The sequence below is a fragment of the Nyctereutes procyonoides genome, unplaced genomic scaffold (genome assembly GCF_905146905.1).
Source record: "Nyctereutes procyonoides isolate TBG_1078 unplaced genomic scaffold, NYPRO_anot_genome, whole genome shotgun sequence".
Classification (NCBI taxonomy): Eukaryota; Metazoa; Chordata; class Mammalia; order Carnivora; family Canidae; genus Nyctereutes; species Nyctereutes procyonoides.
The window spans coordinates 11,173,166-11,187,707 of NW_026575031.1; the positions used below are offsets into that span (position 1 = coordinate 11,173,166).

A 14,542-nucleotide genomic window follows, 5' to 3' on the forward strand; every position below is an offset into this window, starting at 1 on the left:
ATAGAGATCAGCAAGGAGAGCGACCCCTTGTTGTGCTCAGCAGTTGGGTCACACTCATGTGAGGCCCCTTCTGGCCAGCTTGGGGTTTAGGCATGTAGGTTGGGGTCTCACAGGGTCCTCCTTCTCCCAGGTTCTCCTGAGGAGAAGTCTCGCCTTATGTTCCGCATGTATGACTTTGATGGGAATGGTCTCATTTCCAAGGATGAGTTCATCAGGATGCTGAGGTTGGTCCTGTGGGATGGCCAGAAGAGTAGGCCAGAGCAGGGACTACTGGGGGTAAGAAGTAGGGCATGAAGGTGGGAGCAGGAGAGTAAAGATCAGGGGCCTCCTCCTCCTCATCTATATAGCCAAAGACTGTTAACAACTAGGAGGGGGCTTGGAATTTGGCCAGTTGGAGCCCTTCCATGTGTCTCTGAAGGCCTGGTGGGATGATGAGGAGGTCCTCCTGCCTAGGCCTCAGGCTTCTTTTCAGGGCCTAATGGTTTCCCTCCCCTGACCCCAGGTCCTTCATCGAGATCTCCAACAACTGTCTGTCCAAGGCCCAGCTGACTGAGGTGGTAGAGTCCATGTTCCGGGAGTCAGGCTTCCAGGACAAGGAGGAACTGACGTGGGAGGACTTCCACTTCATGCTGCGGGATCATGACAGTGAGCTCCGATTCACGCAGCTCTGCGTCAGAGGTGGGACAGCCTGGCCTTGGGGCTGACTGACTTATCCATTAGCCACAGCAGGCACAGCATATAAGGAAGGCCCACATCCTCTTAGGAGCCCACAGAAATATTTTAATGAATTTTAAGATTCTCTTAAAATCTGAAGAATGAATATAACAATAATAAACAGGGGATGATTAATCCAGGTTGGATTATATTCTTCTATATAACCAACATGATTGTAAAAAATATTTATCTTTTATAAATACACATATATACATATTTTTCTTTCTTTTTTTTTTAATGGAGGAAGTGGCTTAGGAAAGCGACAGTGCCTAGGGCCCACAGTGCAGCTTTGTCCCAGGGGTGGGCAGGGTTGGGGTGGGGAGGGGGACAGCACACAGAATTCTGCTTCTCCTGGCTCTCTCAAAGGGCCATGTGCAGGGTGCCCAGGACGGGGTTGGGGGTGGGGGGACACGACAGTGTCTCTTTGTTACAGCCCTCTCCAGGCCATATTTGCCTGAGCTGGGGTGTCTGGTGGTGGTGGTGGGGGTGCTCTGGTTTTGTTTGCCTTTATATTCCTTGGCTGAGTGCTCAGTTAAAGTTTGCTTTAGTGCATGGAGACCCACATCTGTTGTCCTTCCCCCTACTTCCTGTCCCATTTGTGTCCACCTCGGGTAGGTAGGGGTTAAAGCCAGGGTAGGAGGGGCAGGTAGCAGGACCCTCCATGGCCTACTCTGAGCTGGTGCTGCACCTTCACAGTTTCTCACTGGAGCATGTTGAGACCAAACCCAGCCTCTCCAGATTATGAGGACTTCAGGGAGCTGAGCAGCCCAGAGGGAGAAGGGTGAGCTGGGTAAGACCCAGCTGCACTCTGGTCAGGGCTTCCCCTGTCCAGGGCTGGAGGGGAGCTGGTAGAGTGCAGAGCCAGCACTCCTGATTCTTCATCTTCTCACTTTTCCTAGGTAGCTGAGGCAGTAGGCACCTGGGCCTGAGGGCAAAATAGGGGTAGGTGCCTGGACGTGAGCCCAGGCCACAGTCCCAGGGACATTCAGTCCCTGGAAGCAAGGACAGGCTGAGGGAGCAAGCATTATGTAGAAGGGTAGCTTTGAGTACTACTTTCCCCCCAACATTTTATTATGAACATTTGTAAACACAGGAAGGTAGAAAGCATTTTATGGTGATCTCCATGTCTCCATATATGCCACCTAGATCTACATTTAATTCCCAGGAGGTTTTAAGCTGGAGGGTTCAGCAGGGGTTTTTGTAGCAGAATGGTCTTAGCAGGCAGGTTGCTTACAGTTTCTGAACTCTACCCCATTAGCCTGATTCCAGTCCCAGGAGTGGGGCTGCAGGTGGACACACATCCAGGGGACACTGCCTGGCCAACTTTGTTTCAGGCCTCTCTGCCCACTCATGGCTGGGTCTAGCTCCCACTGGGGCCACAGCTTGAGGCTGGGCACCTGAAGGCAAGGGTACCGGCCAAGGAGCCTCTACAGTATGGACATAGGATGAGTGCCAGGTCTTCCTGGGCTCTGGGCCCTGAGCTGTTCCCAAGATCAGGTCTGTGTTACAGGGGTGGAAGTACCTGAAGTCATCAAAGACCTATGCCGGCGAGCCTCCTACATTAGCCAGGAAAAGATCTGGTGAGTCCTCTCATCTGGGAGTGGTAGAGGGAGGGCTGTGGTTGGGGGGCTTGCCTTTTCTCTCCCCAGAATGCCTAAAATCAGGGGCCCTTCTAGCCTATATAGTGCCTTCATGCAAATTAGAAAACAGTGCTCCTTACTCCAGGCAGACACAGCCCTACATCAAGAGGAGCAGAGAAAATAAATAAATAAATAAATAAACAAATAAATAAATAAATGAGGAGCAGAGAGCCTGCTGGATTTCAGTGCTCTCCTGCTGCCAGGGTCAGATGCCCTGATCAAGGGCAGAGCTGGATGCATTTCCTTGGCTGGGACCCCCCAGGATGTAACTTCTTTTCTCTCTAGGGAACTGTGGGAATCCTGCTGTCCCCTGCCTGAGAGCTCTGACCCTTCCTCAGCAGAGTCTGCCTGAAGGCAGACTGGGGACAGTAGAGGATCAAGTGCCTTAGGTGACCAAAGTCCTCTCCTTATTGTCCTAGTCCCTCCCCCAGAGTGAGTGCTCACTGTCCCCACAGCAACACTGAGGTGGAGTGGACACCACAGAGACTGCAGTGCCCCATGGACACAGACCCTCCCCAGGAGATTCGTCGGAGGTTTGGCAAGAAGTACGCCCACTCCTCTCCTTAAGCCCGGGCAGTTCATACATCCCTTTAGCATGCAGGGGTGCAGGAAGGATGAATAGTTCGTGCCCGAGAAGATCACAGCCTACAAGATGGTCTTGTATATTGATCATTATTACAATGTCCCACTGATGAATGTTGTAATAGTGGTAAGAGCAAGGGGCTTCAGAGCTCAAGGAAGTACTCACACTCTGCCTGGGAAGTCAAGGAAGACTTCCTGGAGGTGGGTGTCTTCTGAGCTTCCAGTAAAAGGTGAGACCAGAGCAAGAATGGGGAGTTGCAGACTGGGAGGGGAGAGGACCATCTTGAGTGTGAGTGGGAACTGGGCTAGAGGGAGTGCATCCCCTGGGATGAACTGACCAAGTGAGCCCTTGCAACGCTGTCAGATACCAGGCCCAGTCTGCTTGAGGAGTATGGGATAGCCTTGGGTCTGAACCCTGCTTGGCTTGAGCACCTTGATGCCCTTTCTCTGCTCTAGGGAGGTGGGTTGCACTAGCGGTGGGTCCGTAGCCAGAGCCAAGACTTCTTGTCTCCCAGGGTAACATCATTCCAGCCCCTGCTGTTCACGGAGGCTCAACGGGAGAAGTTCCAACGCAGCCGCCGCCACCAGACCTTGCAGCAGTTCAAGCGCTTCATCGAGAACTACCGACGCCACATTGGCTGCGTGGCTGTGTTCTATGCCATCACTGGGGGCCTTTTCCTGGAGCGGGCCTACTGTGAGTGGGGGTAGCCCTGAAGTTGGGGCTCCCATGGGTGCATGGGGCCTGCTGGAATGGAGGCTGTGGGGGAGTCCTGCTTGAGGGGTGGCAGCCGGGACGTGCACTTGATCTGCCTCAGAGGCCCTGTCTCCTCTGTACTGCTCCCCTCTTACCTATCTGGGCTCCCCAACAGACTATGCCTTTGGGGCTCACCACATGGGCATCACGGACACCACCCGTGTGGGCATCATCCTGTCCCGGGGCACAGCCGCCAGCATCTCCTTCATGTTCTCCTACATCCTGCTCACCATGTGCCGCAACCTCATCACCTTCCTGCGAGAGACCTTCCTCAACCGCTATGTGCCCTTCGACGCCGCCGTGGACTTCCATCGGCTCATTGCCTCCACTGCCATCGTCCTCACAGGCAGGGCCCTGGAGTCCTGGGGATTCTGTCCACTTCCTCCTGCCCCTTGCTGCCTTACCCCCCTCTGAGAGCCCCTCCTCTCTTTTGTGCTTAACTTGAATGTAAGTGCTAGATGTCCTTCTCCAAAGGATGGCGCTGACCTGGCAGTGGTGTGGAGTGAGCTCAGGAGCCTCATAAGGGCCTTCCCATGCTCTCAGGGCCACCTCACCAGCCTCCTCCTGACAAGTTACTGGCACCCTAGAACAAGTGCACATAATATGTGATCTCTCCCAGTTTTGATGTTACAAAACATATTCTGTGAGAGAAAACAAGAGAATGAACTTCTGATGGTATCATTTCAGACTCACGTGGCTGTGCTCATGGGTGGCGTATATGGGCACTTCCGGGGGTGGGGATGGACAGGAGGATGATTAGAGACCAGACCTTCTTTAGGCTCCCAACACTAGGTGGCTAGAGTCCTCCAACTTGGGCTGAATGGGTTGAGTGCCCCCACCAGGCTGCCCACAGGCTCACTCCCACCTTGTCTGGTCCTCCTTAGTCTTACACAGTGCAGGCCACGTGGTGAATGTGTACCTGTTCTCCATCAGTCCACTCAGCGTCCTCTCCTGCCTCTTCCCTGGACTTTTCCACAACGATGGGTGAGTGAGTGGGTCGCTGTGTGCATGTGTGTGTGTGTGTGTGTGCATGTGTGTGTCAAGGTTGGAGGATTCTTTATGGGTGGAAAGAAGCAAATTCTCTTGGGTCTGAGGAGAATGTCACCTTCCAGACTATAGGACAGTGACCAGCCTGAGCCCTGACCCCAAGTGGGCAGAAAGGGAGACTTGTGGCTGGGTTGGGGTGTTTCCTCTGGAAGTCCCAGATATCTCAGCATCCTTCCTTGCTTTCCCTTCACAGATCTGAGTTTCCTCAGAAATATTACTGGTGGTTCTTTCAGACTGTGCCAGGTAAGAGCCCTCCCTGCTCTGAGTTGTGGGCTCTGGGTCCTATCTGCCATGAGGCTGCCTAGTAGCTCTTACTCAGCTCTCACAGTGATCAGGCTCTGCCCTCTGGCCCTGAGTACTCTCCTGGGCAGTAGGAGCCTCTGCTTCCCAGTCCTTCTCTTGGGTGCTTGGCTGGGCTCCTACCCTAAGTCTGAACTTCCTCTTTCTGTGGAATGGGAGTGGACTGCCTCTCCCCTCACCCCAACACAGACACCTGCCATGACAGTGGCTTTGAGGAATGCTGTGCTGCAGCTGCATTCAGCAGACTCTGCTGGAGGGACAGGCTCATTGTCAAACTAGGAAGAGCCCCCTACCCTTTGTAGTCTGTCTTGACAAGGGCTGTTTAAGGATGTATTCTAACTCCCCATAATCACCCATTTTAGAACTATTAGCTGTGAATCTATTCAAGAGCTTCTTGAACCTATTTATATTTTCAGTCTGTTTCCTCCTTGGGGTAATACATTTCCTACACTCCTCTCCGTGAAACACAGCATTCTTTTTTTAATCCTAAAACAATCTGCTTTGAACTTCAGAGTGCTTGCTAATTCCTGCACACTGGGATTTAGTGGATAAGGCTGTATTTATGCTCTCCTTTCTGTTCAGGCCTTTACAGGCTTTGATTAGATCCCTTCTTAACCTCTGCTTTTCTATACTGCAGGGTTCTAATCTTCTTAATTTCTGCCTCTCTCCTCGATCACTTGAGGGGCCATTCTCTGGCCCCACACTTTCGTCCTGATTCTAATATTACTCTCTTGTGTACCCCATGCTTGGGGTCCCCTGTGAGAGGAGGGTCCTCCCACCAACACTGAACTGAACCCAGGGGGCTCAAGTGGTTGTGATTATTCACTAATGGTGCCAGTGCTCATGCCATGGTAGCCAAGTAGAGTGCTAAGGGGATGTAGATGAAGTCTTAACTCCATGGAGGCATGGCTTGTAATGTTCAAAGTCTGACCCAGAGGGCCCGGAGCAGATACTCATGCATTTATTCTTTCAGCACACATTTATATAAGACCCATGGGGTGTACTGTAAGCCCTACTGTAAGCATTATGATTCAGTGGTGAACCAGCAGCCTAGTCCTTGTTCTTGTGGGCCTGACAGAGAAGTGACAAACATAAATGACACAGGTCCTTGAAAAATAGCAATCGGGTCTGTGAGGGACAAGCAGAGTCTGCTGAAATAAAAGACACCTGTGATCAGTGGTGTAGGGAGAGGAGAACAGAGGAGAAACCTGGGCTTCCACCCACTCTCTCCACCCAGAGCAGTGAAGTGGAATGGGGCCCCTGAGCCATGGCAGCCTCAGAATAGCACTGCTCCTCTGCCCTTCACCCCATGTTCATTTCACAGGCCTCACGGGGGTCATGCTGCTCCTGGTCCTGGCCATCATGTATGTCTTCGCCTCCCACCACTTCCGTCGCCACAGCTTCCGGGGCTTCTGGCTGACCCACCACCTCTACATCCTGCTCTATGTGCTGGTGAGGGCTTTCAGGGTCTTGGCAGGATGATCCCAGGGAGGCAATGAGGGCTGAGACATCATTTCTCCATCCCCTTGGTCATTTCAAGAACCCTCTCCACTTGTCACTTCAAAGCTGGAGACTGTAGTGTGGGGCGGTCAAGCAGATTGACCTCAGTATGCAGTACTTGGAAGATGGGTGCCCTGGCATGGCTCTAGCAGTAGTAGCCCTACCAGGCTGGTCTATGTTCCTTGCAGACACCTCCACATCATTTCCTTCACATCATTTCATCAGTCATTCCTGAGTTCCAGTGGCTGGTGTGGGCTCCTGGGTGGACTGCCTACATTCAAGGGAGCATCACCCTCTCTCTTAGAGAAATATATCTTAACTTGGTTCTGACACTTTTGTTCTGATCCTGTTTTCTGGGGTGTTAGCACTGCACCCAGCTAAATGCCACTGGTAAAGTTAATAAGCTTGCTTAAAATGTCTTCACTGGACTGTTGATAAGATGAATTTTTAAGACTCTACCTATTTCCATTCCTTCTCCTTAACCTGGGCTCCTGCTTCCCTTCCTTCACAATCCGCCTCCCCCCCCCCCCCCCGCCCGCCACCTTCTCTTGTTCCCTTTACCTTCCCTGGGTTTGCCATCAGTTGCATCAGCTAGTTAGTTCCAGAGCTGACTCTGATGTGTGCCTGTGTCATGGCTCTGCTTAGCCTACCTTCCTCATGGATGCAAGCAGTTCCCTAAAGGACACCCCAAAGGTCTTGCTGAGAAGCCATACTAAGTCCCAAGGCCCCAGTGTCCCCACCGATGATAGCTTGGCTGCCAGCTTTCAAGACGTGCAGAGCCCAGATGGTTGCCATCTGCTACCTGGCTCCAGGCTGAACTACACACAGGGATCTCCCTTGTCCTGAGACAGAGGGAGAGAGTCCATCATTGCCTGGGTCAGGCCAGCACCTGTGGGCTGCCCTACCTCCTCGCAGATGCAGTTCTCCTCACTGATCAGAGGGTCTGTTTCCATGTTGCTCGAGGCTCAGCACTTCACAATTCTGAAGATGAGTACCCAGCCTTGACTTAGGTTGTTTCATAGAACTGATGTTTGTTTCCAAAGAAATCTCTGCCTTCTTTGGAAGCTGTGGCTAAGTGATCCCTCCCTACCCACCCTTTCTAGGGTGGAGCCCTACCATTCCAGGTTACTGTTTCTGTTGGGGTGGAGATGATATTCTTGATCCTGGTGAAAAAAAACCCAGCTTCTTTGAACTAGATGAGAGACCCAGAAGAGTAGCCAAACTGCTTCCCTGAGACCAAGACCCCTTTCTGACTTGTCTTGGGATTCAGAGTCACCCTTCCTGCCAGTAGGGAAGTCAGCAGCTCAGAAAGGTGCAAGACCCTCTCTGCTGAGCAGTCTTAGCCCTGGCCGATAGGGAGAGTCTCACCTGGGGCGGGGGTGGGGGTGGGGGGTGGGGGGGTGGGGAGTGGGGTGGGGGTTGAGGGTTGGGGTGGGGGTTGGGGGGTGGTGTTGGATATCGGGGCCAAAACACAAGTTTCCTTCCCATTTATCCCTGGTACGGCCACTTGACTTCAGGCAGAAAGAGAAGCTACAAGTAAAGGACCCCTGCATGGAGCCAACCCTGCAGAAGGATGTCCAGAATCCTGATCCAGGCAGAAGAGGGCAGGGCTAGCACAGCAGAAGCTGAGCTGGCGGCAGCTCCCCTGGCTCCTCAGCCAACCATGAGTCTGCAGCAGCTTTGTGGTTTAAATGTAGAGCCAACACCAAATGGGATGTATAAACAGAGGAGTATGAGGTCACCCTGACATTGTTCTCAGCCTAGTTAGATCCTCCGAAAGCCTGAGGGGGTGGGCGTGGGTTCCATAATGAAAGAGGAGCTGGGGGCAACCAGAGCCAGTTAGAGAAGAGCCCAGAGAGGTTTCAGTTAGTTCTGTGGGCAAAGGCTCAGGAGGGGAAAAGGAGAGCTGAATGAGCCGCCAGAGTTCAGTTTAACAGTTATCTGTTGAAGGGTCTAGTACGTACTAGTTTGGTGCTAGACCCAGTGGAGGAAGTAGGAGACTTTAAGCCCTGCCCTCAAGAATTTAGGATTTGCTGCAGAGATAAGTGCCATGCACCTGAAGTGATCAGAATGAGCAGACAATATAGGATTAATTGCTGAGTTGAGCATTCCAAACAGTGAGTTACAGTAGCTCACTGAAGGGAGTTTCATTTGGGCCAAACTGGTTAGGGAAGACTTTGGGGAGAAGATGGGACTTGAGCCAAGCCTTAAGGAGAGGCTAAGATTTGAAAGGGCACAGTGGAATCTGAAGAGCATTCCAGGTAGAAGAAAGGGCATGAGCCCTGGTGCAGAGGCAGAAATGATGAGAGAATATTCAGGGCACAATGGGGACAGGCCTAGCTGTGGCTGGTCTCAGGTTATTAGGTGCTGACAGGACATGGTGGACCCGTGTGGGCTGTAGGGGCAGCTGAAGGGCTGTGGCTCAGTGGAGGGGATGTGCCATATGGGAGATCATAGACAGAAGAGAGCAGAGAGTGAGAAAATCAGGTTTAGGCAACGTGCAGGATCAGGGCTGGGAGAAGGAACAGAGAGCTGGTGGAGGAGGTTGTAAGTGAGTGTCCTGAGAGAACCAGCACAGCACTGTCACCCAAGTGGCAAGGAGCCGGCAGTTGCTAGTACCACAGACTGCCAACCATCGGAGCAAATGAAAGGAAACCTTGGGGTCTCGCCATTCATGGGGCGAGTGAGCTCCCAGCGAGCAGGTCCTGAGAAGAGGTGGAGGCAGGAGCCAGACTGACCAGACTTAGGAGCAAGCAAATGGGAAGAATGGGGGCAATGGTATCTGACCATGTTAGATCAGCTTGTTGGGGAAAGGATCAGAGCTGGACAATACCTGTCAGTTATTTCTGGAAAATGGGGAACTGGTTAGGTGTTAATCTCCAAAGGGATAAATTGGAGGAACTCCTCTTACTCAACCATTATTAAGTGCCTGCTGTGTACCAGGCAGCAACTTCTAAGAGCTGAGAGTATGGTGGCAAAAAATTTTTTTTAAATAAAAAAAATAAAGGACCCCACCCCCAGTCCAGTGGGGAAAACAACGGAAACATGTTAATGAATGGAAAAACATTAGTGTGGATGATGACAAGTGCTCTGATGGGAGTTAACTGGGAGATACAACAGAAGACCAAGGGAAGGCCTGATGAGGTGGCGTTTCTGCTGAGGCCTGAAAAATGAGACAGAGGTAGCCAGGGGAAGAACCTGGGGGAAGGCATTCCTGGGAGAGGGAACAGCAGGTGCCAAGGTCCTGAGGCAGAAAGGACTTGCCATGTTTGAAGAACAGGAAAGGGGATACACTGGCAGGCAGAGGCTAGAGCATCTCAAGGCCTTGTGGTATAATGGGAAGTCTACTAAGGCTGGTTAAGCTGGGATGGCAGGATAAAATGAACTTGAAAAAGTCACACTGGCTGCCCAGAAGAGAATGGGTCACAATGGGGCAACCCAAAAGATCAGCTAGGAGGCTACTGCAGGAGAACAGGTGAGAGTCGAAGTGGCTGGTTTAGGATGGTGCCAGGAAGACACAAATAGTCTCACTTGTCATGGATGCTCTGCAGGATGGGGTTGGGTTGGGGAGTGGTTAGATTTGGGAACCTGGAAGGAGCATGGTACACAGAGAGGTGGGGATGGAGTGTGCCCATGGGGGTGGGGTAGGGGTGTGTGGAGGTTGCAAAAGGCTAAAGCCCGAGCTGGTCACAGACACTGTTGTGGGTATGGCTTGGTCTGAGCTGTATTCTTTACTCTGTCCAGCTCATCATCCACGGCAGCTTTGGCCTGATCCAGCTGCCCCGTTTCCACATCTTCTTCCTGGTCCCGGCACTAATCTATGTGGGGGACAAGCTGGTGAGCCTGAGCCGGAAGAAGGTGGAGATCAGCGTGGTGAAGGCAGAGTTGCTGCCCTCAGGTACCAGCCCATAGGCAGTCAGGGACCAGCTGGGTGGTACTGAGAAAGGCGACAGGGCCAGGACAGAGCTTGGACCTTGCAATCCCCTGACTTGGCTATTGGAGTTGGCAATGGCCCTGAAGTGGCAGCGATGAAGGAGCTTTGTCAGAGGACCTGAGTCTCTTTCACAACAGAGAGAGGAGGAACCCCGGGCCAGATTCCTTTCCCTGCTGACTACCACCACCAGTGCTGCATTGCCTCTCCTCAAGGGGGACATGGCCCAAGGGGGGTAATGCCTTTTGATGGGGAGAGGCCTTGCCATATTCCAGAAGGAGAGTTGAGACTGCAGGTGGGGGAATTTTCTGGAGGCCACAGTGTTGCTGAGTCCTGGACAGCAGCTTCCTGCCCACTTCCTTTCCCCAGGAGTGACCCACTTGCAGTTCCAGCGGCCCCAAGGCTTTGAATATAAGTCGGGACAGTGGGTGCAGATTGCCTGCCTGGCTCTGGGCACCACTGAGTACCACCCCTTCACACTGACTTCTGCACCCCATGAGGACACACTCAGCCTGCACATCCGGGCAGCAGGGCCCTGGACCACTCGTCTCAGGGAGATCTACTCACCTCCAACAGGAGATGGCTGTGCCAAATACCCAAAGGTGACCAAACCCAGGCCAGATGTGCTACATGCCCCCACATCCACTCAGCAGGCCTTAGTCTTGCACCCCCAGACTCCCCAGTGTGTTCCCCATCCCCCACTCCCAATCCAGAGACTGGTCTTTCCAGATAATACCACGTAATAACATGGTACACCCTTTTCTCTTCACTCCATAAACATATCTGCCCTTTCCCTGCCTCCCATTTCTAGCTTCAGAACTATTGTGGTGGTGGAGCTTAACTCAAACCCACTCCTTCTCTTGCAGCTGTACCTTGATGGACCATTTGGAGAGGGTCACCAGGAGTGGCATAAGTTTGAGGTATCAGTGCTGGTGGGAGGGGGCATTGGGGTCACCCCCTTTGCCTCCATCCTCAAAGACCTGGTCTTCAAGTCATCAGTCAGCTGCCAAGTGTTCTGTAAGAAGGTGAGTGTCTTCTCCTCCTGCCAGCCCATGACCCCTGCTCCCTATCACTGTGTCTATCTCTGCCTGTCTCTCCTGCCTCTGTTCTTGGCCTGATATGGGCAAGGCCAAGTTGGCTTGACCCCAGAGGGATCAGGGTATCCTCAGACCCTAAAGAACAGAGTTGGAAAGGGGTAAAGAAACCCATTCCCTCTTACAGAGGAAGGAAGCATTGTCAGGTTGGGAGAAGGAAGGGAACACTTGGGGTGGGGCAAAAATTAAACTAGCTGTTTTCAAGAGGAAGAAGAGGGGAGGTGGCAAGGCAGGGCTGGTGGGCTGGGTCGTTTCCAGGAACACAGCCCAGGCCCTGAGGCCCCCTCTGTACTAGGTCCCTTCACCCCAGTCTGGACCTGGTAGCAGGCCCCTGCTTGTCTCTCTGGGCCTGGCAGGTGAGTCAGGGGCACAGGAACGCAGCAGGCAGAGGCCCAACCCATAAACTGCTAGCATTCAGGGGGTGACAGGCAGCTCCCTTGCTCCTCCATCCATGCCACCTCTACCTCTGTTTCTTAACCCACACAGCCCCGCTTCATCCTCTTCAGAAGTTGGAGATGGGTCCTTCCATGGCAGCTTCCATCCTCCTGGTCTCTCTTTAGCCCATTCCCATCTGCTCCAAGCAGCCAGCTGGGTCCTCCCTAAGGTTGTTCTGTGATGTGACCCCTAGTGGAACCCTATCCCTCTGGGCTAAGGTTGGTTGGGAGCCTAGCAGCCTGAGGAGGGCCCATTGGAGGGAATGGCAGGGCAGGCTCAGTGTGAAAAAGCTGCTTCCCATCCCATCAGACCATCAGTTCACTTGACAAATGAGCTCCTTTTTCATCATCCCAGGTTATCACTCCCTTTTACCTCTCCATGCCCTGGGGCAACTTCATCTCCTGCCCCAGAGCCTGGTCCTATCACCCCACAATACTCTACTCCATCTCCCCAGGGTGCCTGGGGAGAGGCACAAGGTGACCAAGGCCAGGAGAGTTCTATTGCTTTGGAGATCCTTGGGATATAGGGAGCCTGATATGAGCCAGGTCCTAAGCTCCAGCCATGTGTCCCCAGATCTACTTCATCTGGGTGACACGAACCCAGCGGCAGTTTGAGTGGCTGGCTGACATCATCCGGGAGGTAGAGGAGAATGACTGTCAGGACCTGGTGTCTGTGCACATCTACATCACCCAGCTGGCTGAGAAGTTTGACCTCAGGACCACCATGCTGGTATGTCAGTGCCGGCCAGGCAAGGTGGGTAGGTGGGTATATGGAGTGGCAGGGTGAGGCAGATGACCAAGGCAGGTAGGTGGACAGCCAGCTTCAGATGGCAGGAGGCACAGAGGTGGTGGTCTTGACCCTCAGCCCCTAGCTCCCTCTCTACCCCAGTCTCTGTCTCCTGGGCTGCAGGCTGGCTTGGGTTAGGCACTGACCCTGACTATCCTTGGCCTGACCTGCCCCTCTACCCCCAGTACATTTGTGAGCGGCACTTCCAGAAGGTGCTGAACCGGAGCCTGTTCACGGGCCTACGCTCCATCACCCACTTCGGCCGCCCTCCCTTCGAGCCATTCTTCAAGTCCCTGCAGGAGGTCCACCCACAGGTCAGCCCCTCCCCATATCAAGGTTCTCCTGGTCTTTATCATCTGGGGTCTGAGCAAACTTCCCAACCCAGCTCCATGAGGGAAGGAACTGACTGCTGATGAGAACTCATCATCTGGGTGATAAGTGGGGGTAACAGAATGTAAAAAAAAAAGTAGGGGTCACTCTGAGGGGTGAAGGGCGGAGGCAGGGGACAGGAACTTGCCACTTCTAAAGCCATGATGCCTATCCAGAAGGAACAGCTCAGTGATTGAGCTAGTCCTTACCATAAACTCAGAGCTACTCTTACCATTAATGCTGAGCCAGCCCTCACCCTGGACACTGAGCTGATCTTTACCATGAACATTCAGCTAGCCTCTACTCATAATGACCTAGCCCTCAGAGAGACACTAAGCTAGCCTTTAACTTGCACATTGATTAACCCAGCCCCTAGCAGAAACACTGATCATGTACATGAAGCTGACAAATGCCTTGGAGGAGGTGGAGGTTAGACCCACACAGAGCAAATCCACCAAAACTGAGCTAGACTTAAAAATGCCCAGCCTGCACTCACCACACATGGTATGAGGCAAACCTTTATCAGAAACATGGAAGGAGCCCTCACCACGGACTCTTGCTGGCCTTCAACATGAACACTGAGCTAGCCTTCACATTTTCCTCCCCCAACAGGTCCGGAAGATTGGGGTGTTTAGCTGTGGCCCCCCTGGCATGACCAAGAATGTGGAAAAGGCCTGTCAGCTCATCAATAGGCAGGACCGGACTCACTTCTCCCACCATTATGAGAACTTCTAAGCCTCCTGTCCAGGGGCTCTTCCCACTGTCCCACTGAGCAGAGGTCTGGACCCGCACCTTACTCTGTACTTCCTGTTTCTGGCTTCCTCAGCCTTCTCCCCATTCCTAGCTCCCAACTTTGGTCCGAGTGACCATGGTCAGTCACCCCATATGGGTTCAGAGACCCCCAACTTCAGACTGTCTCAGCCTGGAGAAATGGGAGGCACTGTCTGGGAAATAGCAGGTAGGAAAGCTATTATTACTTTGGGGCAAAGTGACACCTCTTCTTCCAAACTAAGAAAAACCCTCAAAAGACTGGAGCTGACATGTGTCAGCTGTGTGCATGTGTACAGGGGACTGTGAGCCTAAGGGTGAAGTGGGAGCACAGATGCTGGCATTTTGGAACCCCTCCCCCCAAGCCTCCCCCTTCTCTAGGCTCCCCACTGTCAAAAGGGCTGGCAAATGCCTTGGGCAGGGCAGAGGCTAGACCTGCAGAGAGAAATTTACAGGAACCCCTTCAGCCTCCTAGTCTAACACCACAATTGATCTCCTCTCCCGGGTTCTTGAACGTGTACTGTAGTCAGAATCTGGCCTGATATCTCTTTGTAGTGCTCTCAGGCCTTCTCTCTTCTTCCTACTGCAGTAGTCTCCTTTATAAATAAACCACTTTTCTGCC

General features: G+C 52.8%; 1 protein-coding gene across 5 annotated transcripts in view; it reads left to right on the forward strand.

Annotated features, from left to right (window-relative positions):
- Nucleotides 1-14,542, forward strand: part of DUOX1 (dual oxidase 1) — a 31,434-nt gene extending 16,892 nt beyond the window's left edge. For 3 of the 5 annotated variants that reach the window (XM_055316770.1, XM_055316769.1, XM_055316773.1), the window contains 15 exons: nt 131-224; nt 503-678; nt 2,225-2,294; nt 2,774-2,899; nt 3,452-3,630; nt 3,806-4,036; nt 4,575-4,674; nt 4,931-4,980; nt 6,362-6,489; nt 10,282-10,435; nt 10,838-11,070; nt 11,335-11,493; nt 12,571-12,726; nt 12,969-13,097; nt 13,765-14,542. In XM_055316770.1, coding sequence (XP_055172745.1) covers nt 131-224; nt 503-678; nt 2,225-2,294; nt 2,774-2,899; nt 3,452-3,630; nt 3,806-4,036; nt 4,575-4,674; nt 4,931-4,980; nt 6,362-6,489; nt 10,282-10,435; nt 10,838-11,070; nt 11,335-11,493; nt 12,571-12,726; nt 12,969-13,097; nt 13,765-13,887 — 2,108 coding nt within the window. In that variant the 3' untranslated portion in view covers nt 13,888-14,542. The remainder of the gene's footprint in view (nt 1-130; nt 225-502; nt 679-2,224; nt 2,295-2,773; nt 2,900-3,451; nt 3,631-3,805; nt 4,037-4,574; nt 4,675-4,930; nt 4,981-6,361; nt 6,490-10,281; nt 10,436-10,837; nt 11,071-11,334; nt 11,494-12,570; nt 12,727-12,968; nt 13,098-13,764) is intronic. The other 2 variants (XM_055316771.1, XM_055316772.1) reach the window with 2 other exon arrangements.